The sequence below is a fragment of the Thunnus albacares genome, chromosome 14 (genome assembly GCF_914725855.1).
Source record: "Thunnus albacares chromosome 14, fThuAlb1.1, whole genome shotgun sequence".
Lineage (NCBI taxonomy): Eukaryota > Metazoa > Chordata > Actinopteri > Scombriformes > Scombridae > Thunnus > Thunnus albacares.
The window spans coordinates 20273104-20295739 of NC_058119.1; the positions used below are offsets into that span (position 1 = coordinate 20273104).

The 22636-nt window shown below is 40.0% G+C and overlaps 1 protein-coding gene across 2 annotated transcripts; it reads right to left on the bottom strand.

The window, feature by feature from the left end:
* Positions 1–1790: 1790 nt before the first annotated feature.
* wapla (WAPL cohesin release factor a) lies at positions 1791–20500 on the bottom strand. Of its 2 annotated transcripts, none has more exons than XM_044372722.1 (20): positions 20209–20500; positions 19148–19560; positions 18295–19009; positions 16912–17219; positions 16595–16719; positions 15330–15425; positions 14561–14725; positions 13675–13811; positions 12685–12796; positions 11925–12155; positions 11144–11255; positions 10866–10963; positions 10470–10546; positions 8875–9050; positions 8538–8653; positions 8208–8438; positions 5740–5956; positions 5027–5115; positions 4806–4901; positions 1791–3921 (listed from the first exon to the last, which is right to left on the bottom strand). In XM_044372722.1, exons 2-20 carry the CDS (start codon positions 19533–19535, stop codon positions 3856–3858), a joined length of 3555 nt encoding a protein of 1184 aa, XP_044228657.1. In that variant the 5' UTR covers positions 19536–19560; positions 20209–20500; the 3' UTR covers positions 1791–3855. The 2 variants fall into 2 exon arrangements, with proteins under 2 accessions (XP_044228657.1, XP_044228656.1); XM_044372721.1 differs by lacking the exon at positions 20209–20500 and adding an exon at positions 19957–20191.
* Between the last annotated feature and the right edge of the window lie 2136 nt (positions 20501–22636).

The following is a 22636-nucleotide window of genomic DNA, read 5'->3' on the forward strand; positions in this document are numbered from 1 at the left end:
GGAGGGTGTGTGTGGGTGTGGGTGTGTGGGGGGGTGGGGAGGTGGGGTGGTGCGGGGGATTTTTATGATTGATACATTATCAGGTATCCCCAAGCTCCAAAAAAGTGGGATTAAATATTTTACCCCAAAAAATTAAAAAGCATGCCATAGAGGGTAAGACATTGTATTCTTCTGTCTACAGTGTAAAACAGCAGGATGAAAAGAAACAAAACATCTTTCACACCCATTCAATCTTTCCCATTCACAACAAAGCAAGCATGTGATAAAACATTAAATGGAGTCGCGTGGGGTTTAAATGATGATTTTAGCCGGAGTTAAGCTCGCAATTAACACCACTGACACTACAAGACAATGAACACCACAGCACGCAAACAGTGGAGAGAGGCAAAGGCTGAGGAGGCAAATGAGTTGAGGTAAAGGTAAAATGTGTCCGGAGACATGAGGAGATGAAAGGATGAATGCTGGGAAGCTGCAAAATCCAGTTGTAGTTAGTTCTCCCCCTTCAGCTGCGCAGCTTCAATGAGAGGCTTTTGACTGACAGGAGGGGAAACATTAATCCCCTGTGCGCTGCATTCTTTCTCCTTCATTCTTTCCTCTGCCCTCCCTCGTGTTCCCACTCAGTGGAGGACATCCTATCAATAGCGTTAACGTTTCTTCCCTGCTCGTCTTTACTCTCATCCACTCCCTCACCACTGATCATCACAGGGCAAATGCTCTCTCTGCCTTTGACATCCTACAACTGAAGACCTGTCATGTATAATGTATGGAGGCAGATGAAAGGTGGAGGTGCCTGTCATCTACATGCAAGGTTCCTACTCTTTGGAATTTAAATCTGCACTACCACCTCGAGTTTAATCATATATTTGCATGTTGGGTGAAAGACATAAAGACATAATTACATGCTATTTGTGCACTGTTTACCAAACCTACGCCGCCTTATCAATCCCCGACGTTTCAGATTTGAAGCTTGCATTTGTCGCCCAGCTTGTTGTATCACGGTTGACACAGCTGTCGCCTGCATGGAATCAGACTTGTCAGATGGCATTTCTCTGCGTTCCCCAGGCTCCCACAGCTATTTGTAAGTTTGACTCTCGGCTAGCAACTGCAACAAGAATCTTTTGTTTCCATTATGCAGCAGTCAGTCAAGCTGAGGGGCCGTGTCCACAGACTGTCACTGCTGAGTGCTGTTAAGTATACCGACCATGCTTTGGACTCTCACTCCATCCAAGCCAGTTTGTCAGGGATGAAAAAGAAACCAGGGTGTATAGACTACACCAGTGGTTTTCAAAGTGGGGTCCAGGGAGCCCCAGTAAAAAGGGGAATAGTTTATTTTCACTATAATTCCATCCATAAGTAACACAGTGACAGAATGTGTGACTATTTTGATCATGGGTTTCATACACTTTCTGTAATCAAACATCTTATCATATTGGGATCTGTGGTCTAATTTTTGTCAGGTACTTGATGTGAAAAAGTTTGAGAACTGCTGGCCTACACACACACACACACACACACACACACACACACACGGACAGATATCTCACATACACTTTCACTTATAGCCTTGTAGGGTTACAGGCAGCGAGACAACCTAGAATACAAAGTTATGCATTCAGCGGCTGCTTTACGCATGAATACCAAAAGGAAACTAAACATCACCTCTGTTTAGTAAAGTGTTCACCTCCCATGGCTCCAAATGCATAAAAATGTTCAATTTAAAAGCCTGGAAACGAAAGGCTGCATTCCTGTTGTTCAAACAATTCAAGGAAGAAAACACATAGGGCATGTACTGAAAGTAGCAACTTTTTTTTTTTCTTTTTGAGATACAACTATTTACATGTAACCAAAGATAATGTCATTGAAACGGGTACAAACAATTATTTTTTCTCTTCCTGCGATTTTTGTTTTTCCAAATGACAACTCAGAAATATTGTATAAAATAAAAATATCAGCTTCAGGGAAAAAAGTAGTCTAAGCATTTTTTTAAATGTCCATTAACCAGTATGTACAGGAGTATTTACAATCTAAAATTTCATTCAGACCAGAATTTTGCAAAGTAATTAACAGTAAACACAGTTGCAGTTATGTTCACCGCAGCCCTACAAACCAGATAAAACTAATCTGCTTATACAGGTATGGCTGTCATTCAATCAGTGATCGTACATGTGAGCAGTACAAGACTTCAAAGGTTTAGAAGGTTCAGGTGTATCGTTTACGGGTAAAATGACACCACAAAAGAATAAATAAAATGGGAGCTTAATGCATGTTGTCCGACGCAGACACATCATGATACAATGAGTAAAAATATGACGCTACAGGTGGCTGGACATACAGAAACATGAAACCATCAGGAAAACACCCACGTCGATTAACATGGAGCATAAAACTTAACATTTCCTATTTTAATAAATGCAAACATTTTTTAATGACATTTTGCGCGGGTTTAAGCCGAAACCATAATTCAGCAAAATCTGTCACATACATGTACTATGTCCAGCCACTGAGCTGTGTCACATGGGGTATACTTTAACGAAACATGATCATCTCACTAGGTAAAAGACTTTGCATTTACAAAGTAGGAGGAAGCATTAAATTAAATATGTTAAAAAATTAATTTGATTAAAAATTCAAAAAAAGGAAGCACAGCAATCAATTTTTTTTAGAGTAATTCATCACATCTGTTATACCTGTGAGTTTGATGCATAATGTAATTACATATTGTTGAATTGATTAAAATTTAAATAAGCCTTACATACTAAAATGTGTCCAAATTGATAATGGCGGGGAGGGGGAGAGGAGGAGGGAGGAAATCCAAATTTCATAACAGCATATCATTTCCAAGTGCCATTATCAGTCAAATGAAGGACATTCTATTAAAGTTGGCATGTCGCTTAGTCCTGGTTTCTTTAAAAGTAATTTATAATTTGGAGGACAAAAAAAAAATGCCCTCAAAAAAGGGAAAAGAAGAAAAATCTAAAAACATATCAGAGAGAACGCCTACGTGACTTGCTAACTCGCACAGTTTACAAAAATTAATGGGCACAATGAGAACATAAAAATCAAACCTTAAAAATACTCTTTCCCTTAACATTCAAGCCAACTGCAAACACGTAGGTAAATGGATGTATGCATTCAAAATCATTCCACACAAGTTTACATATAGAGACATCATTCTGACATCCATGAAAGTGATTGTTTTTTCATGCTAATTGATGATTTTTTTCACCCTTGGCTTTTGACGTGGACGAGCAAGAGATTAAAATGTAAAGATCCATGAAATTTGACTCAGAGGTTCACACTCCAGCTAAGCGACCAGGAATCGAGACCCGACAGTGGACACGAGACTCCCGCCTTCAGTGGCCTGCTGCTGTTAAACCTTTTCACGTTTCAAGAAGAGGTCCGCGGTTGAGTCCATCTTCACATTTGACATTCCACAGAGTATTTGGAAACTTGAGGATTTAGCCTTGCCCTCTGCCTGATTCCCAGTTACCTGAGGATGAAACTTGAACCTCCAGAGTTTATCTGACTCTGAATATGTCGCTAGTCGAGTGGAACTGAAGGAATCTGTGTGTCTGTCAGCTAGCAGGGCTTTGGTTCAGGCTGTGCTCCATAGAGGGAGAGAAACTTTTATATTTGTGTGTGTGTATGTGTGTGCGTGTGTGTGTGTGTGTGTGCGCCTTTATCTGTGAAAATCCAGAGCGATCACAGCACATGGTGATCATCAGGTGAAGTCAAGGGAATGCTGCTGAGGCTCCAATGACCCCTTGTGGCTCCTGTTGGGTGGGGGGGTCACCAGATTAGCCTGGGATCCCTTTAATGTGCAGTCAGAGTGAGAGTTTGGGGTCTAGCTGACTGTTAACAGTGCTCCAGGTAGTCGATGACCCGCGAGATGGACTTCTGTCCTGTGGTGCCCATTGCACACTGTGTAAAGAGACAGAAAAACAAAAAAGTGTGAGAGTGCGTACGTGTACTACTGTACTTGTGAGGTCTTGAGGCTCACTTGAAAAGGCGATTTAGGAGACAGATGGTTACAGTCTTCAGTTGAGACGGGATGAGTCACATTCAAAGCTGCTGCAAAAAGCACATCTGTTGCATGACTGACTGTTCGGGTTTAATATTCATGCGTGAATCATTTTTAAATTCATATCGCTACTGGAATTATGCTGCTGAGATACACAAGAATCATGGTTAATTGATAACAATTTATTGATCACATTTTGTATGTATAATGGCACATTACTGCCACAGTATTATATGGAAGCTAAGTGCCCCTTGAGGCGGTGCAATTGATTTCAGAGCTGCTCAGAAGCTATTCAGATGAGCGACAATCAAGAGAGCCTTTTTATATATTGGTCTTTACAGCAATTTCAGACATTATTGATCTTTTTGTTAATGAAATAAATCTTCCCTTTTCATCCGAATTCTAGTATTTCATCAGAAAAGAGCTGAATGGAGGTGCAGGGTTGTTTTAGACTGTAAAAACTGCAATTGCATTTGAAACTAATGCAGGAAATGTGTTGTACAGAATCACTAGTCCTTAAAAATGATTATTTGATTAAGGCCATAACACAACACAAAAATGTGCTTTTGTTAAATGGATTCAGATCAGATGCCTTTTGTGTAACTTTAATACAAATTTGTCCTAAACTCGGATAGTATCAACATTTTAAGGGGGTTTAAAAATACCTCTGGTGTCAGTATTCTTAGTATTTTATCACAAGAAAGTTATACAGCTTGTTTCTGTATGTCTGTGGGTTTTTATGCAACATGGCTGACAGAAGGTGCGTCTTTCCAGTCATACTCACGGTGAGGTTCATGAAACTCAAGAACTTCTTCAGCATTTCTGTCATGATGGAGAAATCCCCTTTAGGTAGGTGTTCCCTCACAGTAGTCACATTTATCTGAAACAGGCAGAGAAGTGAGCGAACCATGACATAAATGTCTTTTGAGTAGGAGAAAGAAATAAAAAATCACCACTCATATTATGTGCAGTATATGTCTGAATGTGGGTGTCTTATATTCTCACCTGGCTGCCCTGGCAGAGGCAGCCCAGCAGCAGAGCGGTGTAGGAGGCAACAATGCTGTCCTCCATATGCTTGCCTGCATGCTGCAGAGCTACAGCGAACATAAGGGAGAAAGAAAAAAAGATTGACAGTTACAGATACATACACTGCTTCTTTTAGAAGAGACGTTTCATGGTAGGAAATTTTGCCTGGAAAAAAAACCCTTATGAGAGTAGCTTTGTGTGTAGCTGTAATTCACTGCTCAGCTACCTAAACAGGTCTAAACACTCTTGATTGTGTTACTGTGCTAACTGGTGGCCACATTAGAGCAAAAATAGCAAAAAAAGTAAACACTTCTGAATTGTGATTATGACCACATGACCTTAAAGTACAGTAATTATTTGGATGAAGGTCAGAAAATGGTGAAAAATGTCGAGTTGAGAAGCAGGAACTAGGTAACATCAGGTCAATTTTGCTTGAAAAATGACAATTAACTAATAATCAAAATAGTTACAGATTAACTTTCTGTTAAACGACTAATTGTTTCAGCTCTAGTGAGTTTATACTCTGTTTAAAGGATTTGTAATCAGTGCTGTGCTACAGTTTTGTGGAACCAAAACATGAAGGGACACAAGAAACCTCATCCTGCTGCCTCAAGTTGTTCTCGCTCCAATCCTTGTAAGTTAAGACTAAAAAAATGCACACAAACACAACATCAAAACACACAAATGCCTACCTTTATTTAGGTCCAATTCTTCATCCTCCTCCTCTTTCTTCTCGCTCTCGTTCTTCTCAGTTTGGCTGTCGTTGGGTTCGGCTGCCACCCACTGGATCTCTCCTGACGTCTCCTGCCACTCTCCGCTTTGGTCCAGTGCCGGCTTGGGCGCCTCGCTGATGAGGTCGTCTGTCTTAGCCTCGGCCAGGATGGCGGCACGCTCTCTCTCCAGGAAGAGCTAGGATGTAGAGAGAAACAGATTTGAACTCCAAAAAACACAAACTTAACTGGAGCCAAGTAGCACAGAAGATTTTTAATATTTCAATTGCAATAAAAGTAATAGCTGTTGAGCTCGAGAGCCAAGGTACTTCTTCATAGCGGAGTCAGAGACCAACTGGGTGATGCAAAATACTCTGAAACAAGCCTTTAAGTCTTGACAGTGCAAAATAATTTTTAGAGTTAATTACCAATTTATTCTCAAAGGTTCATTTCAGGCTTTCTGGAAACTTTGTGCTAATGAGTCAGTTGGGCGAGGAGTTTGTTTAAGTAATATCAATAATTAAGCAAAACATTAACAAGATGGCATTTTCAATTTGAAATTTAAATCTATTTAAATCTACAAATGAGTGTGCATTGATTTACACTTGCTTACTTGGTGTTCAAATGTGCACGCACAGTCAAAAGTATGGATCTTCACATTTGTGCATTTACTTAAAAAAAGACTGAAAGGTACATCTGTAGGGGGACAAACCCAGGAATATAAGAGAACATGATTCCTTTTGGCTAAACAGTCTGTGTAGATGCAGGAGCAAAAACACACACACACAACTAAAATCTTCGCCTTCCTCCACCAGCCACAGGAGGAAAAGTATCATTTAGCTACGGTTCGCTTGCTGGGATAATGCTTTCTTAATAGGTTTAATTATTGATTAGGAAATTAAAGTTTATTGATTTTATCCTGTATTGTATTTGGTTAATCAATATTACATTTTCAAAGTGTTTCTCATGATGTGTCGACACCGACGACAGAATGAGTGAGTATTCAATTTGCAAGCGCGTTATCGTCTTCAAATATTCTACAGGGATAGAATTTTCTCTCCACACAAAGAAATGAATTAGTAATCAATGCAGTCCCTCAAAAGAGTGCCAAGCATCCTCTTTCTATCAAAAACACGCCTCCTACACAATAAAAAACTTTTACAACTCTTTATCAGGCAGCAGTTGCTCTTCTTCTGCCCTTTTGGCTTGCAGACTGTTGCTGCTTCTTCCGTTTTCTCTTTGGCCTTATCAGCCATGATAGCCGTCCATGCAATTTGGGCGTTGTCCTTTTTTTCTATGGCTGAGAGCTGAAAGCCCCAGAAAGAGACTCAGTTAAGAAAAAAAGACTGTAAAAATGCCTAAACCACAAGCCAAAGCCTGGTTGTACCATTAAACATCGCTTGCCAGTTGCCATCTGAATCTATTATTTTTATCGTGTAGTTAAACATCTTTTCCAACGACTCTTCTGATTAGTTTAGAGCTCCATGGTTCCAACTCTGCAGACTGAGACACCTCTCTGGTGTGTGTGTCCACCACACGGCCTCAGCTAGTCTGAGACTGGATTCATCCTCCGGGGAACCAAAGTGCTTCACTGAACCTGCTGCAGCGGATCTCATCTGGCTGTCACTCTGCCAACCCGAGGATCACCAAGTCTGCTTCTCTTTGCTTGGTGCTTTCTGGGAGTTTGGCCATCATCGAGCCTTCATCCTCACAGAAACCGTAGTAAAAACCATCTACAATGCTTCTGTCTCAGAGTTGATGCAAAAGCTATTCAAAAAAAATTCAATTTCGCTGGCTGTAGTTAGAGTCTTGGCCCCTCAATGTTTTTGATAACATTCATTGATTAATTCATTCATTCTGTCGACAATAACTTGTTAATTTAATTTATCCATTCATTCATGCATCCATTTTAGTTGTACATGAGCTTAGTCTTCCCCCATTCATCAATATCCCTCAGCAACAAATATCTTGATTTGTTGCCAAGTTATCTGTCTGTTCCTTAATATTTTCAGACTTCATGACTTTTAGATACAAGACTGATTAATTTAATTATGTTTCCTCCTAATTAATTCCTTACTTATTAGTTAATAATTATGGAATTAATTAATCAAAGGAGGTGGTGCCCCTATAATTTATGAGTACATAATATTAATTTCAAAGTATCGTGCTATTCCTACACGGCTTACAGGGAAATCTGAAATGATGACAGTATTATAGTGTCATTTATATTCATCATTTGGAGGGATGTCTAAACTGTGTGACAAAAAACATGTCACACATTGGTTCATCTGTTCATGCAACACACTGATTTCTCCTCATAACAGTTTCTGCTCACATTCCTACTTAAAAAGAAATCACGAAAAAACTCCAGCCAAGAGAAAAAAAAAAAAAAAAAAAAAAATACAATGACTGCTAAAATGTTTATTAATGAGTCTTGGCACAACTCCTACCTTCACCAGGGCAGCCAAAGCACCGAAGGTCTTGGGTTTATCCGCCCCATCTCCCTGAGTCTCAGCTGTGCTTGGCGATGCTGACTGTGTTGCTGTGTCCGATTGTGTTGGGTCAGCAGGCTGCATCAGGCTGTCTTCCAGACAGGTGTTGTCGACATAGTACTCCATGTCCACCAGACAGTGGCGATTTCTGGAGCTGTACTCCACAAGGTTAATTAGTAGACCCAAGCCCTGGTAGACAGAACAGAATACACAAATAAGACACACAGGGAAGGACACCGGTTGGTCTTTGACAGTTTTTTGGTGTTGTTTTGTTTAAGATCGCCTCACCAGTACTCGCACGTCAAAGCGCTGCTCTTGGGGGATGTAGCGTGGGACCCGAAGGACGCAATTCAGAGCTGTTACTATTAGCTGTTCCTGCTCACCTGTCTTTGTGCTTCCCCACTCTGCAGACAAAAGTTACACCATTATTAAACTTTGCTCATAACTCCCTGCTAAGCTCCTTAATAATACATTTCACCATGTAATCTGTAAGTATATATGGGCAGTATTATTATCACTATGCCCCAAATGTGAGCCGTGCCCTTATTTCATTTATACTGTCAGGAAAACTTGAAAAAAAAACTCTTAGGTTTGGCTGGATGTCAGAAATTGCACATGATAATACCGTTGTCATGAGTAAGGTTGAGCAGCACTCCTATGACAGCCCTCATGCAGTCCTCCACTGCCTTTCCCACGTTACTGAAGCTACAGTGAGGCAGCGCTGCACCTGACGATGACAGGGAGCTGTTGTTCAGGGCCCTGCTGTACCTCTGGATCATATCTTCACAGTACCGCAAAGCTCTGGGGGAAAAGTCAGAAAAACATTGATGAGAGGAAGCAAAGAGCGAAGTGAAAGAGAAATGAAAAAGATTGACTTTATGACACGGCTCTCACTGCTACTGTATGTCCATAAATACATGTGATATTAATCCAAGTATTATCAGAGGTTAAAGACACTTAGCCGGCAGCTAGGAATCTGAAAACACCAGCTAGGTTAGAATGAATTAATGTTATAAATAGTGATAGCAGCACTGTTTGTCCAGGGGCTTATGAATATTTTGGTACTGACCAGTGAGGAATTGGTAGCAATTCAATACCAGTTCTCAACACTGCAGATGGCTAAAATCACATGAGCATTTTTAATTAGAGGTTTTATTGTATTTTTTCCCCAAAGCATTTCTTTGTTGGCTTTTGTTTTAACAGTTGCTCATTATAGATTGAGATGAATTTTATTGATCCCCTAAGGGAAAATATTACTCATGTAGGTAATAAACTGTTTTATTATTATCAATTCTGATCCATGCCCCCATTTTTTATTCATTTTATTTTAGAAATTAATCTAATTTTACATCTGAGTAAATTTCTTCCTTCTATTTTTGTTTTGTTTTGCTGTTTTAGGAAAAATGAAAGAAAAAAAAATTGAGAACATCTCTTATGCAGGTGCTATTAATCACTGAAATGCAATTAATTAGATCTCATGGTGTAGTGCTAGAAGATCCTAGTGTTAAGTTGGGAGGAAGCAACAGGATGTAAATGGTCTCACTGAAGCCCTTGAGGGGACTACATGCCGTTTGGTGAGCGTTAATTTATAAATGGTGCGAGGCTCCTTTTTCCTGCTTTGTTGCACCTCTTAACTCACCACTACTTTGTTGATTGTAAGTGACACGTTTATATTTAATTGCCTACCAGCTCAATGTTTCATTAAGTAACTGCCCACTAAAGTAATTTTTTTTTTTTTACTTAGTTAGTTATTACTTAGTTTATTACCTTCACTTGAGCGTAGGGCTGCTCATAAAACGATCTCGATACGGGATTGCAATAAAATGTATGTTGATAACAACGATAAACTTTGGACATTTCTTACTCAATATAGATAGATCAAACAGAGCAGAAATAAACATGAGAACAGCCAGTCTGCAGTTTTTGGCTTGCACGTCAAAGTACACGCCATTTTTTTTAACATAACTGTCTAGTTTTGTTTAATTTTCCTTACAGTACAACCGTTGTTCTGGAAAAATAACGTACCAATATCCCTTTTTTTGAGAGTGAGAACAGAAACACTCTGTATAGCTGAGCCTTTACAGTTAAAAAAACGTTACATTTTAAAGAGTAGTTAATAGTGAAATCGGTTAATCGCTGCATCCCTAGTTATAACAGTCAGTGCCTCAGTGTGTGTCCATGTCTGGTCAATAATAGCTCCGAGCTGTATCTGGTGCTCACCTGGCAGAGGAGACGATGAGTTGTGAGTCTTTGTAGGCAATCAAGTAACCCTGGTTTTCTGGGTTCTGCACTGTCACCTGTTGGCAGAAGATGAAAGAGAAATAAAATCAATAAAAAGGGTAAAGTACAGCGAAAAGGCTCCAAAAGGAGTCAAGAAACAGAAAGTGAGGGAGACATTTATGTTTGCTTCAGACTTTTGATCAATGACATTTTAAGAGGGATCGTCGATCAGTGACATCCAATTTTGAAGAAAAAAAGAAGAAGCGCCTTTCATAAGATAACAATAAAAGTAAGCATCCAACAGTTCTCTGTACTCAATTACTCTCGCCTTTGAGGGTCACTCATGCATGAATTTGGTAAGAGAGGAAAAAGCAACTTGACAAGAGAAGTACTTACACTTTCAAGCACTCTTAGACATCTCTCGGCGCCCCATAAAGACGCTACAAGGTTCTCCTTGTCATCCTCTTGGCTCAGGTTCTGCACACACTCTTTAACTTTGGCAACACAAGACATAAAGTGCACAACTGTTACACATCCTGACAGCTACATGAAAGTCAACAGCTGTGAAAACCTGACCTTGGAAAAGAACATTTTTGCGCATAAACACAACTACAGAAAACAAACCACCCACCTTTGTACTTAAACATGAGCACAACACCCTCCCATACACCTACCTTTGTCTACAATATGGTCCAAACCTCCCAGGAGCCGAAGTTCTTCTTTGAACCAATCCCCGGCTCTTTTGGAGGTTAGAGAGAGCAATGTCTCCATAGCGAGGTGGCCCGTCTACAAAACATAAACAAACATAAAAAAAAAATCTGCAATATCCTAACAGGATCTGTCAAATTCTGTTTTCCCCCTTTGGGAAATCTGACAGCGTAATGAGGACATGAGCACATTTTTGATAATTATTTCATAATACTGCCCTCAATCCCTGCATTTATCATACAATCTGCATATTATCTACTCCCAAAGTATAATTGACCTCTCCTATCTATCTCAGATGGCTGATACAGATTATAAAGCACCAAATATGGATAGAAACATCACTTCGACATAACAAGGGCATACAAAGAAGTTAATGCCTTTCTTGGATCGATAATATGAGTCTCTCTCTCTAAAAAGATGAGTACAGTTCAACAGAATAATCTTCATGTGAACAGTTCTCAACGTCAACTTCACAGTAACCTCTACACCCACAACTGGGATTTTCCTAAATCCCAAGAAGTGTATCTACATGCAACCAGTTTTTAAGATAACACAATAGGTTTTCCACAAATGTGAGTTAAAAAGGAGTGTGGTGCAGTAAAGCCAGATTAGATTGATATTTTACTAAAAATATTTGACCAAAAATAAATACCAAGGTCTGACTCAGAGAATGTGGTTCCTTATTTGCAGTAAAATATATCCAGAGGTTTTTAGGTTTTTGTATTTTATTATTTAAGGACAACCCACCGTGATGTTTTCCAAGTCAAGGTGCTTGTTGTGCACAGTCTCACACAGCTTCCTGATCTTCTCCTTGACCTTTGCCACTTCCTTAGCGGTGAGCTGATCCTGGTGACCCGAGTAGTCCTGGTCCAGCTCCAGCAGCTTGATCATGAGCTCCAGACAGGCCCTGTCCAGATCCATGTTAAGACGATCCCGGCTCAGGATGTACATCAGGGCGGCCGTGCACAGAGCAAGGTTCTGACAGAACGACAGAAATGTGTCCGTGGTTACTAAACACTTTTTCCCAAGTTTGACACTTATTAGGAAGATATGTATCGGGAACAGTATCTGAATGCACAACCAAAGAAAGTTTTCACTTGAAATACTACACACCAAGAACAGTTAACTTAAATGATGACTAAAACTGTACTTAAAACCTCAAGGCTTTGACTGGAATATAAGAAATTAAAATAAATTATAATTTTTAAATAACTGCAGGCGGTTAGAAATTAAACATCTTCCTCAGCAAATATTGCAGAGGTGTCTTTGATCAAGACATTCAAACGAACATCACTCTCCTGATTATATGTAGTGTTTGAGTGCCTATAAAGCTGCTCTGTGTATTTGAACAGATGACTTATGTCTTTGTAAAGTTGTAAAGATAATAGAAAACAAAAACGTATTGATATATTTTAACATATCAGGGATTAGTTTGTAAAATAACGGCATTGGTGTTTTAGTCAAGTGGAGATTGGAGAAGCAGATGACAGGAAAGAGATCTACTGACCGGGTGTTGCGGAGCATCACTGAGCATTTTGAAGACCTGCGCCACTTTCCCTCTGGCTCGCAGGTGCATCCTGAAACTGGGCATGGCACACCGCGTGGCCAGGCTGATTATACTGTAGCAGGGAAGCAGAAAAATGAAGGATTACACAAACGTCGGATCCAATAGCAATCAGTCTTCTGCTAAAAAAAAAAAAAACTATGATAAATGTAGCACAGACTACTTCCAAATCTGCATCACCATTTGTGATTCCCATCAGTAACATGTTCTTTTCACGCTCTTTTTCCCCTCTCTGTTTTGTCTGAAGAAAAAACATCCTAAAGGAGGCTGGATTCCCTACAGTTTTTTTCTGATCAAACACTGAAGCCAACATTGCCTTCCCTGAGTGGATTCCATTTTCACAGCAGAATGGCTGCATGCATTATCAGACTACAGAAAAACACACTTTATCTCGGCACATTACCACCAAAGATGATAGAAAGAAAAGTGATACGGATAAACAGAGAGCAGAAAGGAAGGAAAAAATATGGGTACACAGCGCCTGTATAGGGCTTATCAGTTTTGTTGTAGTCAAAACAAGTGAACTTTGAATTAACAATACAACAAAAAAGAAATTCATTGTGGTCTCTTTAAATACATTAATTTTGTATAACTACCTTGTGCTGCTTTCTGATAGCATAATTATTATTGTTTTGTTATATAATTCAGGATTGATGCACATTTTTTTAAAAGGTTTGATCAACCAAAGCAGCTGTTCCTCTAATTGCTTTATTAATAGGCTAATACTAGGTGACATGAACAAATGTTAAGTGACAGGTGCTTGTACCATTCAAATCAATTTAGTCAGGTACTTGGCACTCACACAAATCAGTACCATCAACCTGCCATCAGGAGAAAAAAAAAAAATCTATGTCAGAGCAGGCTTAAAGCATTTTAGTGCTCCTCTGTAGAACATCGCTAAGAAGGCAGCGCTAAGTGTTTTATTCCACTTACCTAAGGCATCTTGTGTTGAGTGGCTGGCTGCTCTTCAACCCTGTCTCTAGGTACTCAAAGTCATCTGTGAACTCTTGATTCTCTCCGAACTCCACCACGTCATTGAAGTGCTTCACATGCTGCACCACCGTGTACAGCTGGTGGAAGGGGGAATGGGGTTAATTACAGCTAATTGGGAAGCACTGCATCTGTCCAGAGACACAATCAACTCAAACACACACACACACACACACATATACATATATATACACACAAACACAGCGAGAGAAATGCTCTCATTGTTAAATCCCCTACATTGGTTCCATTAGCAGCAATAGCTGACTGTGCTAATACCTCTCATCAATAATAGCTCAGCATGTGGAGGTGGGGCCTGATCAGCGGTTGACTGGTATGTTTACTGGTATCAACAGCCATGCTGTGTGTGCATTCAGCGTGCACCAGGAAGGAGGACCTGAGTTTGTGTAGTGTAAGCTTAGCTGAAGCCAATTTACCTCAGGGGATCTGTAGCTGAAAGCCTGATCTGAGGCCAGGGGGCCCATCTGTAAATGACACCAGCTGTAGGGGAGTTTAAATTAACAGCAACGGTCCGCACTGCTACCTCCAACCCGTACTGGGGTTCAAATAAACAGTGGTAAGCTTGACAACATGATTCAAATGGATGCTATCCCTTTATTGTATAACTTAGATTAAATGGGTAAAAGCAGCTTGGCTGAGTATAAAAAAGATAGATTTATTAAAAACAGCATGCAAACAAATGTAGAGAGAACTGAACATAAATAAGCTTTTAGCTGCAAAAGACGGAGTGCCTCCTCTTTTCCTGTTGCCCAGCAGTAGGGATATTAATGCATGTCTGAAAATACAACATCTCAGTGTGCTCCGAACTCACCTCCTTGTGCTCCTTCCTGCATTTGAGAGCCGTGACAATATCTTGGTTGGGTCGCGTGGGGATGGTCTCTGACTTAATGACTTTGGGCGGCGGTGGAGGGGCTTTGAACAGGCCATCATCTTTATGGGAGTTGCTGTCCTTGCTGCTGCTGCTCGATAAAATGGCCTGAGGAAAAAAAAGGCAGAGAAACGGGGCTCATACCAAAGCAACAAAATCTGTTTAATGACATGTCCGCAAGATTTACCACGGCTGAATAGTCTGTTAAGCACACAAGTCTTTAATAAGTGTTGTTAACAGATGTCAGATGAGGTAGTGCAAAGTTAACAACAACTTTTAAATCCCAGTTGCTAGACTGGGGAAATTACGCACAGAATTTAGTAAACGCAGGTCCACTTGTCAGGGAAAACATCTCCATGTGAATAGAAAGAGACTAATTAGAGCAATTAAAAACAGACCTGTTGACTACTAAGAGACCAATAAACAATATCCTGGATTGTGGACAGTAGTGAATGGGGAATGGTGTAACAAATAGTACTGGTAATTAGCATTCACTTCCCATAATATACTCTGTAATATGGTGGCCCTGCTTTGTGTGCAAAATAAATGCATACATTTCAAATGAAAAACTTTAAAACATCACAAATTCATAGTCGGCCATTTTAGTCCCCGTTCCTGACAAGCTGCCCCATGATTAGTGTTCTAAATAACAAAACAAAGCCACACACACACACACATAACACCGCGAACCATCAGGAGGGTGATATCTTACCGGAGCAGTTTGGGATTGAGAAAGGGGAGGCACAGGCATCTCTTCAGGCTCAGGTTGGTTCCAGTGGCGAGCGTTGTACACAGCTTTAGCGGGAGACTAGAACAAAGCAAAAAAATTAAGAATTAGAAAGTTAGCAAAACAGAGATGGATCCTAAAACCAGATCAAACTTCAGTGTTTCACATATATTCATTTAATGACGTGCAACTGTGAAATATTGATTAACTCAAAGCAGCAAAAACAATCCCACAGGTGAAAAGACTATATAGAAAAACTGGACGTCCATGTTGATCTCAATAAACGTTTCAAGCACAGAGCTTAAACTATTGTTGTCTATTAGCGAGACTGAACACATAAATATTGTATAATGCTATCATGATGATAGACTGAGACAACAGCAGCCTCGCTGTGGAGCACAACAGTCCGCAAGCAGTGCAAAACATTTCCTGAAAATGACACATTGTTCCGACTCAATTATATAATATGAAGACAATGTACGGGGCTGTGTTGATGATGTAGAAACGGTAAACACACAGAATTAGGAAGACGGGCCACAAATAACCCAAAGCCACTGCAAAACATAACGCAGATAAACAGTGAACATTACACGAAACACAACAAATTGAAGCTGAGCAATTCTGACAATATGAACCTGACCAGGGGGGTCAGGTAACGTTCAAACCTCTTTCATACTGGAAGAGTGCTTAAGGCATATGCTAGTCAACACACATTTAACGTACTCATGTGATACTGCTGTCACAAGTTAATGCCAAGGCATCACCATTCAGAGACTGCAACTGTAATTCCAACATACATCACAGAATTACAACAGCACAAAATGAAAACCAAACTTTAACTTCCTTATAGACCACTTGCTGCCTTTTTCTTCCATTGCTCTTCTCTCCTATTATCTATTTTTAGACAAGCTAAGTATTCTGTTACGCAAGTGTCATTTAAACATCTATAACATTAAAAAGAGATGCGAGTTCAAGGCCAAGTAGTGTCAGACCTGAGTTTAACCCTGGTCGGGGAGGAAGATCATGGAGGCGGGTTACATAATGAACCTTGATCCATTCACATTGATCGCAGAATTCTGTTTAACCTACATCAATCTGAATAGGTCAAGAGATTCCCGTCTATGCTGTTTTACAGTTTGTGGAGTTGCAAAACAAGCAGTTTAACAGGCAGTTACACGAAAGAAACAAGACAAAATGAAGTGAAAACAGGCAGACGAACACACAGTGAATTTCTAGCATAGTGTAAACACCTTTTTGGGTCCACTGAAGATCTTTTTGAGTCCAGTGCCAGTGGATTTATCACTTGGCTTCCCTGAGCGTCCTCTCTGCCCCTCAGTGCCCCCAGGACTGGAGTCATCAGAGAAGTCAAAAGCATCTGTTGGAGAAACCAGATTGTTGATGGCAAGAAACAAGCTTCAAAATGTCAATGTGACTGGACAATAGCCACAGTGGGTCATCCAACCTCTACGAAGTTAAAACATTTTAGAAGCTTCTGCGGTAAACTATATGATCAGGAATCTCAATCATCAAATCTGTTTCCATCTCAGTAACTTCAGGGCCAGCTCACCTGTGTTGCTGCTGGCCTGGCTGTCCTGAGAGTCACTGGTATGGGGGCTGTCCACACTGGAGCTCAGAGCAGCTAAGGCCGCGGCTGCCTTCTTGGCCTTCTTGTCTTTGGCCTGAGAGCTCTCCTCGTCGCTGTCACTCTCACTCAGGTCGTCAAAGCCGAAGTACTTGATCTTATAGTTACTCTTGCCCGCCATGCCGACTTCTGAACCCTCCTCACCTTCCTGGTCCTCTTTATCCTCAAAGCCAAAGAACTCCAGCTTTGTCTCTGTTTTTGTCTTCTTGGTCTTGGTCTGGGTGGGTCTGAATCTAAGAAGATACAGTGAGAGGATTCATTTTTTTTTTAAATGTTTGTTGACATTGTTGTTTTTTGTTTTTTTAAATCAACATTGCCAAGATTGTGGGAAAGATGCAGAAACCGGAGCAGATTCTTAAGTAGGCATCCAAACTTATGCACAACTCACTAAATTAAAAAAAAAGCCAACAGCAGTTAAGAGACACAACAACACAATGTTGCTGTTTCAGTAACTGCTTTCACCATTATGGACCCACCGAGAAGGCACATTTCATGTATTAGATATACTGAAAGCAGTGTCTCCATACAGAAGACCTAGACAGTGTCTGAAATCTAAAATTATTCCTTTCTACTTTCTGTCATTCAAGTCACTTCAGTCAGAGTGGGTGACATGACATTATATGCAATGACATTGATATTAACATACCCATCTAGATGTACCATTCTAAGATTTGTTTAGGTAAGCGGTCTCCTTTATAGGACTTAACATTCATCTGTCAAATTAAAGCCTCGGTCAAGTCAAATCCTTTTCCTCTTTACAACAAATCCCTGAGAAAAAAGGAGCAAAAAGTGTACAGATCACTAGCTTTTATTTGATTTCTAACTACTATCAAGCAACAACTTAGACTTCAACCTAACACCCTGACTTTCATCACATGCATTTAGAATAAAAGCCTTGAAGGATTTATACAGTTGCACTTCCAGTTTGACTCTGTTATGTAACTGCAGCAACACCATACCTGATACCATAAGCTTAGTGACATATTGTTCCCCATTTAGACATCTACATTAAAACCTATACCTATAAAAGAGTGTGCATTTTACTCCTCAGCATCTGAGTAAACTATATTTCATACAATTCATGCCTTATTGTGGATCAAGTGAAGTTGAAGATGCTTTGTTCAGTGTCACACTGTGCAAGGATAAGCGCACAATGAGGTACAATACATACCTCCATATTACCTATCCAAACAATTATGAAAACCAGAATGACTGCAATTTTTGAAAAGAATTTTGGAGACAACTTTTTAGTAATCTTCTCTACAAGAAATGCTATTACGACATAGGAATAAAAAAAAAAGAATTTACCTGGTAGGTTTAGGTGGAGGAGCGTCTGACTTCTTCTTCATCTGGCCTGCTTCTCCGAGGTCAGGAGGTGCAGCCGGGGTGACCAGTTCATCCATACTCCGCTCCATAGAGTCCTGGATGGTGACGTTGCACACCGACAGACAGGAAGGGTGCAGAACTGTGTAGTCCCGTACTCTCCCACCGCCCCTGCCTGCGGGCTTGGCTGCTGTTTTAGTATTGGCAGCAGTATTACTTGCACTAGCAGAAAGGACACTGTTGGGTTTATCTTGGGCACTCGTTGTTACAGGGGGCTTGTTGCTGTCGTTTTCATGAGGTTCAGAGGATGTTTTGTTAAGCCGGTTGGGCCGCTGGTATTTCTTGGTGTTTGAGGTCCTCAGGGTAAAAGGGGAAGGGGGAATGTTGTCCACTGGTTCTGGTGGAGGCTCTGTGGGAGGCTCCAGCTCAGTGCTTTTCATCTCTTCTGATGGCAGCCCATCATAAGAGGAAGAGGTTTGGAAGTCTCTGCTACCACCTGGTGCATCAGTGGACTGTTTAAGGGAGGTCTCTATATTAGTAGAGGAGAAGATGGACCTCTGGGTCCCTGAGGAATTGTGATCACCAGAGGGGGCTGTATTTGACAAAGAGGCCACACACGTGGGTTTCTGGTTGCTATCTGATGTACTTTTGAACCAGGGCTTGCTATTTTTAACATCATTCTGTTGAGATATTTGCCTGCCTGTGAATGGAGAAAAAAATTACACATGGTTACATAAAAGCTATCCAGAGACTGGCAACAAAATAGAGAGGTATAATGAAACGGCAGGGCACTTCAAGGCACAGACACATTATTCTGATTTACGTATTGATTACTTACTTGGGATTGTGGCTGTTGAGCTTGCAGTAGCCTGTGCAGAAGCCTTAACAGCGGTTATCCCACTGCCCTGCACTGCGGCCGTCTTCGTTACATCCCCTTCACTGACTTTTAACTGGGACACGCTGTGAGAGGTTACAGTCTTGGATTCGTCATCACTGTCAAACCCAAATGGGTCTTCTTCACTGTCGCTGTCCTCAAGCCTGGGCCTCTTGGGAAGCTCTGTAACTTCTTGTTTTAATAGAGGCCTTTTGGCCCCCAACTGAGCCTTGTAGGTGGTCTCTCCCCATTTGGTGGTCAGTGTGGGCTTTTTATTGGAGAAGACCTCTTCAAATTTCGAATTAGCCTCCCCTCCCTTACGGTTGTATGTTTTCCCGAATCTGGATGTCATGTCGGTTGCTTTTGTTACATATTCCCTGTGAAAAGAGGCAGAGAAGATTGAACACAGTCGTACCACACAAGCGTTTACTGTGCAAATGTTAGTCTGCGCAAAACACGTTAAATATGACAATACTCACAAATTATTCTACCACGTTTTCTAACACACAAAAGAGATAAAATATGTTCTTCATCAATCACACTGAATGTTAGGTAAATTAACTTGGCGCTAGTTCATAAGTTAAGTGTCAACTACTGACTGATAGCACACAAAGTTAGCATAGCTAGCTCGCTCGCTAGCTGAAACAGAGCAGCTTCACACAACATGATCGGTCATCTATGCGCGATACGAAAGGTAGCTGAAGCGATGTAGATTAACTTTAATGAAACTGGGGTTTACCTAACGTAATACTCTGTCAGCACAGTTAACTTACCGTCTGTTAAGTGTCGCTAGGCCTGCTCCTACTTGTAAAGTTACTGTAAAGTTAGCCGTTAGCTTCGACACTGCTAAACTACGCTAACGTTAGGTTAGTCCCCTGTTTACATTTCATATTTGACCTCATCAAACGTCGGGAATCTTGCTTTTTTAAAAATATGATCAAGCAATCAAACATATGCATTAGGACGCAGAGATTTAAGTATGAAAATCGTCGTGAATGCAGGAGAACCGCAGTACTCACTGTTACCTTTCAACTTGTTTCTTAGCCAGCCGGCTAGGCCTGATCTCCCACTCGCGCACAAATCAAGCGGGTAAAGTCTGTAAATCGCAGCAGAAACAACACTAGGAACACGTCTCTGGTCGGAATATGTCTCAAAGGTAATGCTCGTTACCAAAGAAAACCAGCCTAAAAGCACACGTAGCTAATATAGTCTAAATATAGTGGATAATCCGGACTTTTTGCATGTTGTAGTACGACTGACGGCCATTAAAATATCCCCTCCCTCCTCGTTCCCTGGCAAAGAGCCCCATATAGTGCGCTGCACGAAGGGAAACAACCAATCAGCACCCCCGAGCTCTGAGGCTGAGTCAGTAAACGTGACTCTGATTGGTTTAAAACTGAAACCATAATAAACGACAGGGGGCAGTGGAGGACCATATGATTTAAACTGTTGAAGACGTGCTAAATAGAAACGGTGCTGTTTTTGATTATCAAAAGGAAAATGAAGATATATTTTTAAATATATATCTATTTTTGCTAAATTTTACATACATAAATGTAAAATTCAATACGTCTAGGCCCCTCCTGTTTGTTTTTAAAATGAGCTGAAGAGGTACTTTGACACGACGGAGTATTAGGGCCACACTGAGAGGAAATAATCTGAGATTTCGAAAATAAAGTCATAATATTTTGAGAGAAAAGTCGTAATATTACGACAATAAAGTGGTAATTTTACGACAGAAAAATGTCCTAATTTCATGAGAATAAACTGTTATTAGAGGATAAATGTAATAGCCTATTTAAGGGAGACATATCAAACGAGCAACCTGCTCAAACATCACATAAGAAATAGAAAATCAAATACAATTTCAAAACAATTGTAAAGAATGAAAATAATGAATACAATAAATAAACAAAACAACTGAATAGTTAAATAAAGACAAATAAATACACTCATTAACAGGTTTTACAGCCTTGTTATTAGTAGTCTTATTATTATTCTCTCACACTCTTGTATGTAGATTTCACTTTAATGACAACAAAATGAGTTTTACAAGAAGCAGATATTGATATCTCACAAAGTCAAGATTGATTTTCATGCAAATCTGATGATCTGTAATTACCTTAAAGATCCCCTCCAGGCATATTTTAAGATGTATACAAAATACTTTGAATAATAATTTGTGTCGGATATGGTTTTTCCCCAAAAAGTTCAATTATCATGATAAAATCCTTAAAATTACATCAACTCTTTCTCCCTCATTAAAAATGTAGAATCTATGAATATGCAAATATTGTTCATTTCACAAGTTTTCCTGCTGGACACAAGATGTCTCCTACTTCACAGTAAAGTCCATTCTCAGTATTTGTGCACTGGAGGCTTCAAGTTTCCACATAACACTTGTGTAAGTTGAATATTGGACCATGATTGGCTCCAAACTATTTGTAATGTCACAAATCCTGCTCGTAGGCCCATCCCTTAAAATCAGATTTTCAATGAGCACAGAGAAACTTTCCACTGATGTCAGATAAATGTGAAAACAGCTTCTAGTGTCAAACTCTGCAATACATCATTCTGCACAGTGAACCTCAAACATCCAACTGTAGGAATGAGAAGATAAAACACATTTTGAGTGGAGAGAAACTTTAAGTGCTTTCATTATTCTTTAAACATGGCTTTAAATAGTTGACCTAGACAGATGGATTCATAATATTTCTTAATATCTACACAGCAATCTTAGAATTGGCCAAAACTGAATAACAGAATCAGATTTAAGGGGTCAGTTCACTCAAATTACAAAACATGCTGGCATACTGACTATTTATTCACCAAAAAGTTGTTCCAATGAAAACTGTTCACAGAAAACACAAACATTTTTTGGTTGGTTTTTCATTTGTGATCCCCTGGTTCTCCCTGTGCCGCCATCTGCAAGTCAAATTTTTCACTTATCAAGTGAAATATTGGTGATCCGCTGACTTTTCCTTTAGTGTCACCACCAGATTGACAAACATTGGATCGATTGCCATGAAGTTTGGTACAAACATTTGTGTCTGCACTGAATTGTTAATGACCAAACACCTGCAAAAGTGATGACATTCCCATCAGCTTCAACTGCACTTTGTGTTTTATCCTAATTAGCAAAGTGTGCTAACACACATAACTAAGATGCATGCTGACATAAGCATTTAGCTCATAGCACCTCAGAACTTAAAGTACAGCTTCCCAGAACTGGCTGGTTCATGCTCAAGTCACTTTAATCATCAATAAGAGATTCTGTTCCCCACAGTATTAGTATATTGATTGCCCCATCAAAACATAAGAGAACATTTTTTAAAAATCTACATTTAAAATGCATTATTTTGATATAAGTACAACCCGTGGCCTCAATAAAGTATAATAAAGTATAAAATCAATGAAAATGGAATTTTATACTGCTATGTTTGATCATTGTGT

What these genes read in the sequence shown, in the direction of transcription:
- wapla (XM_044372722.1), bottom strand. Translation starts at nt 19,535, where the DNA reads ATGACATCCAGATTCGGGAAAACATACAACCGTAAGGGAGGGGAGGCT. An exon ending in TTGACTTGGAAAACATCACG is followed by an intron (nt 11,256 to 11,924) that starts GTGGGTTGTCCT and finishes TATGTTTTGTAG; the next exon opens with ACGGGCCACCTCGCTATGGA. An exon ending in GCCTCTGCCAGGGCAGCCAG is followed by an intron (nt 4,902 to 5,026) that starts GTGAGAATATAA and finishes TGCCTGTTTCAG; the next exon opens with ATAAATGTGACTACTGTGAG.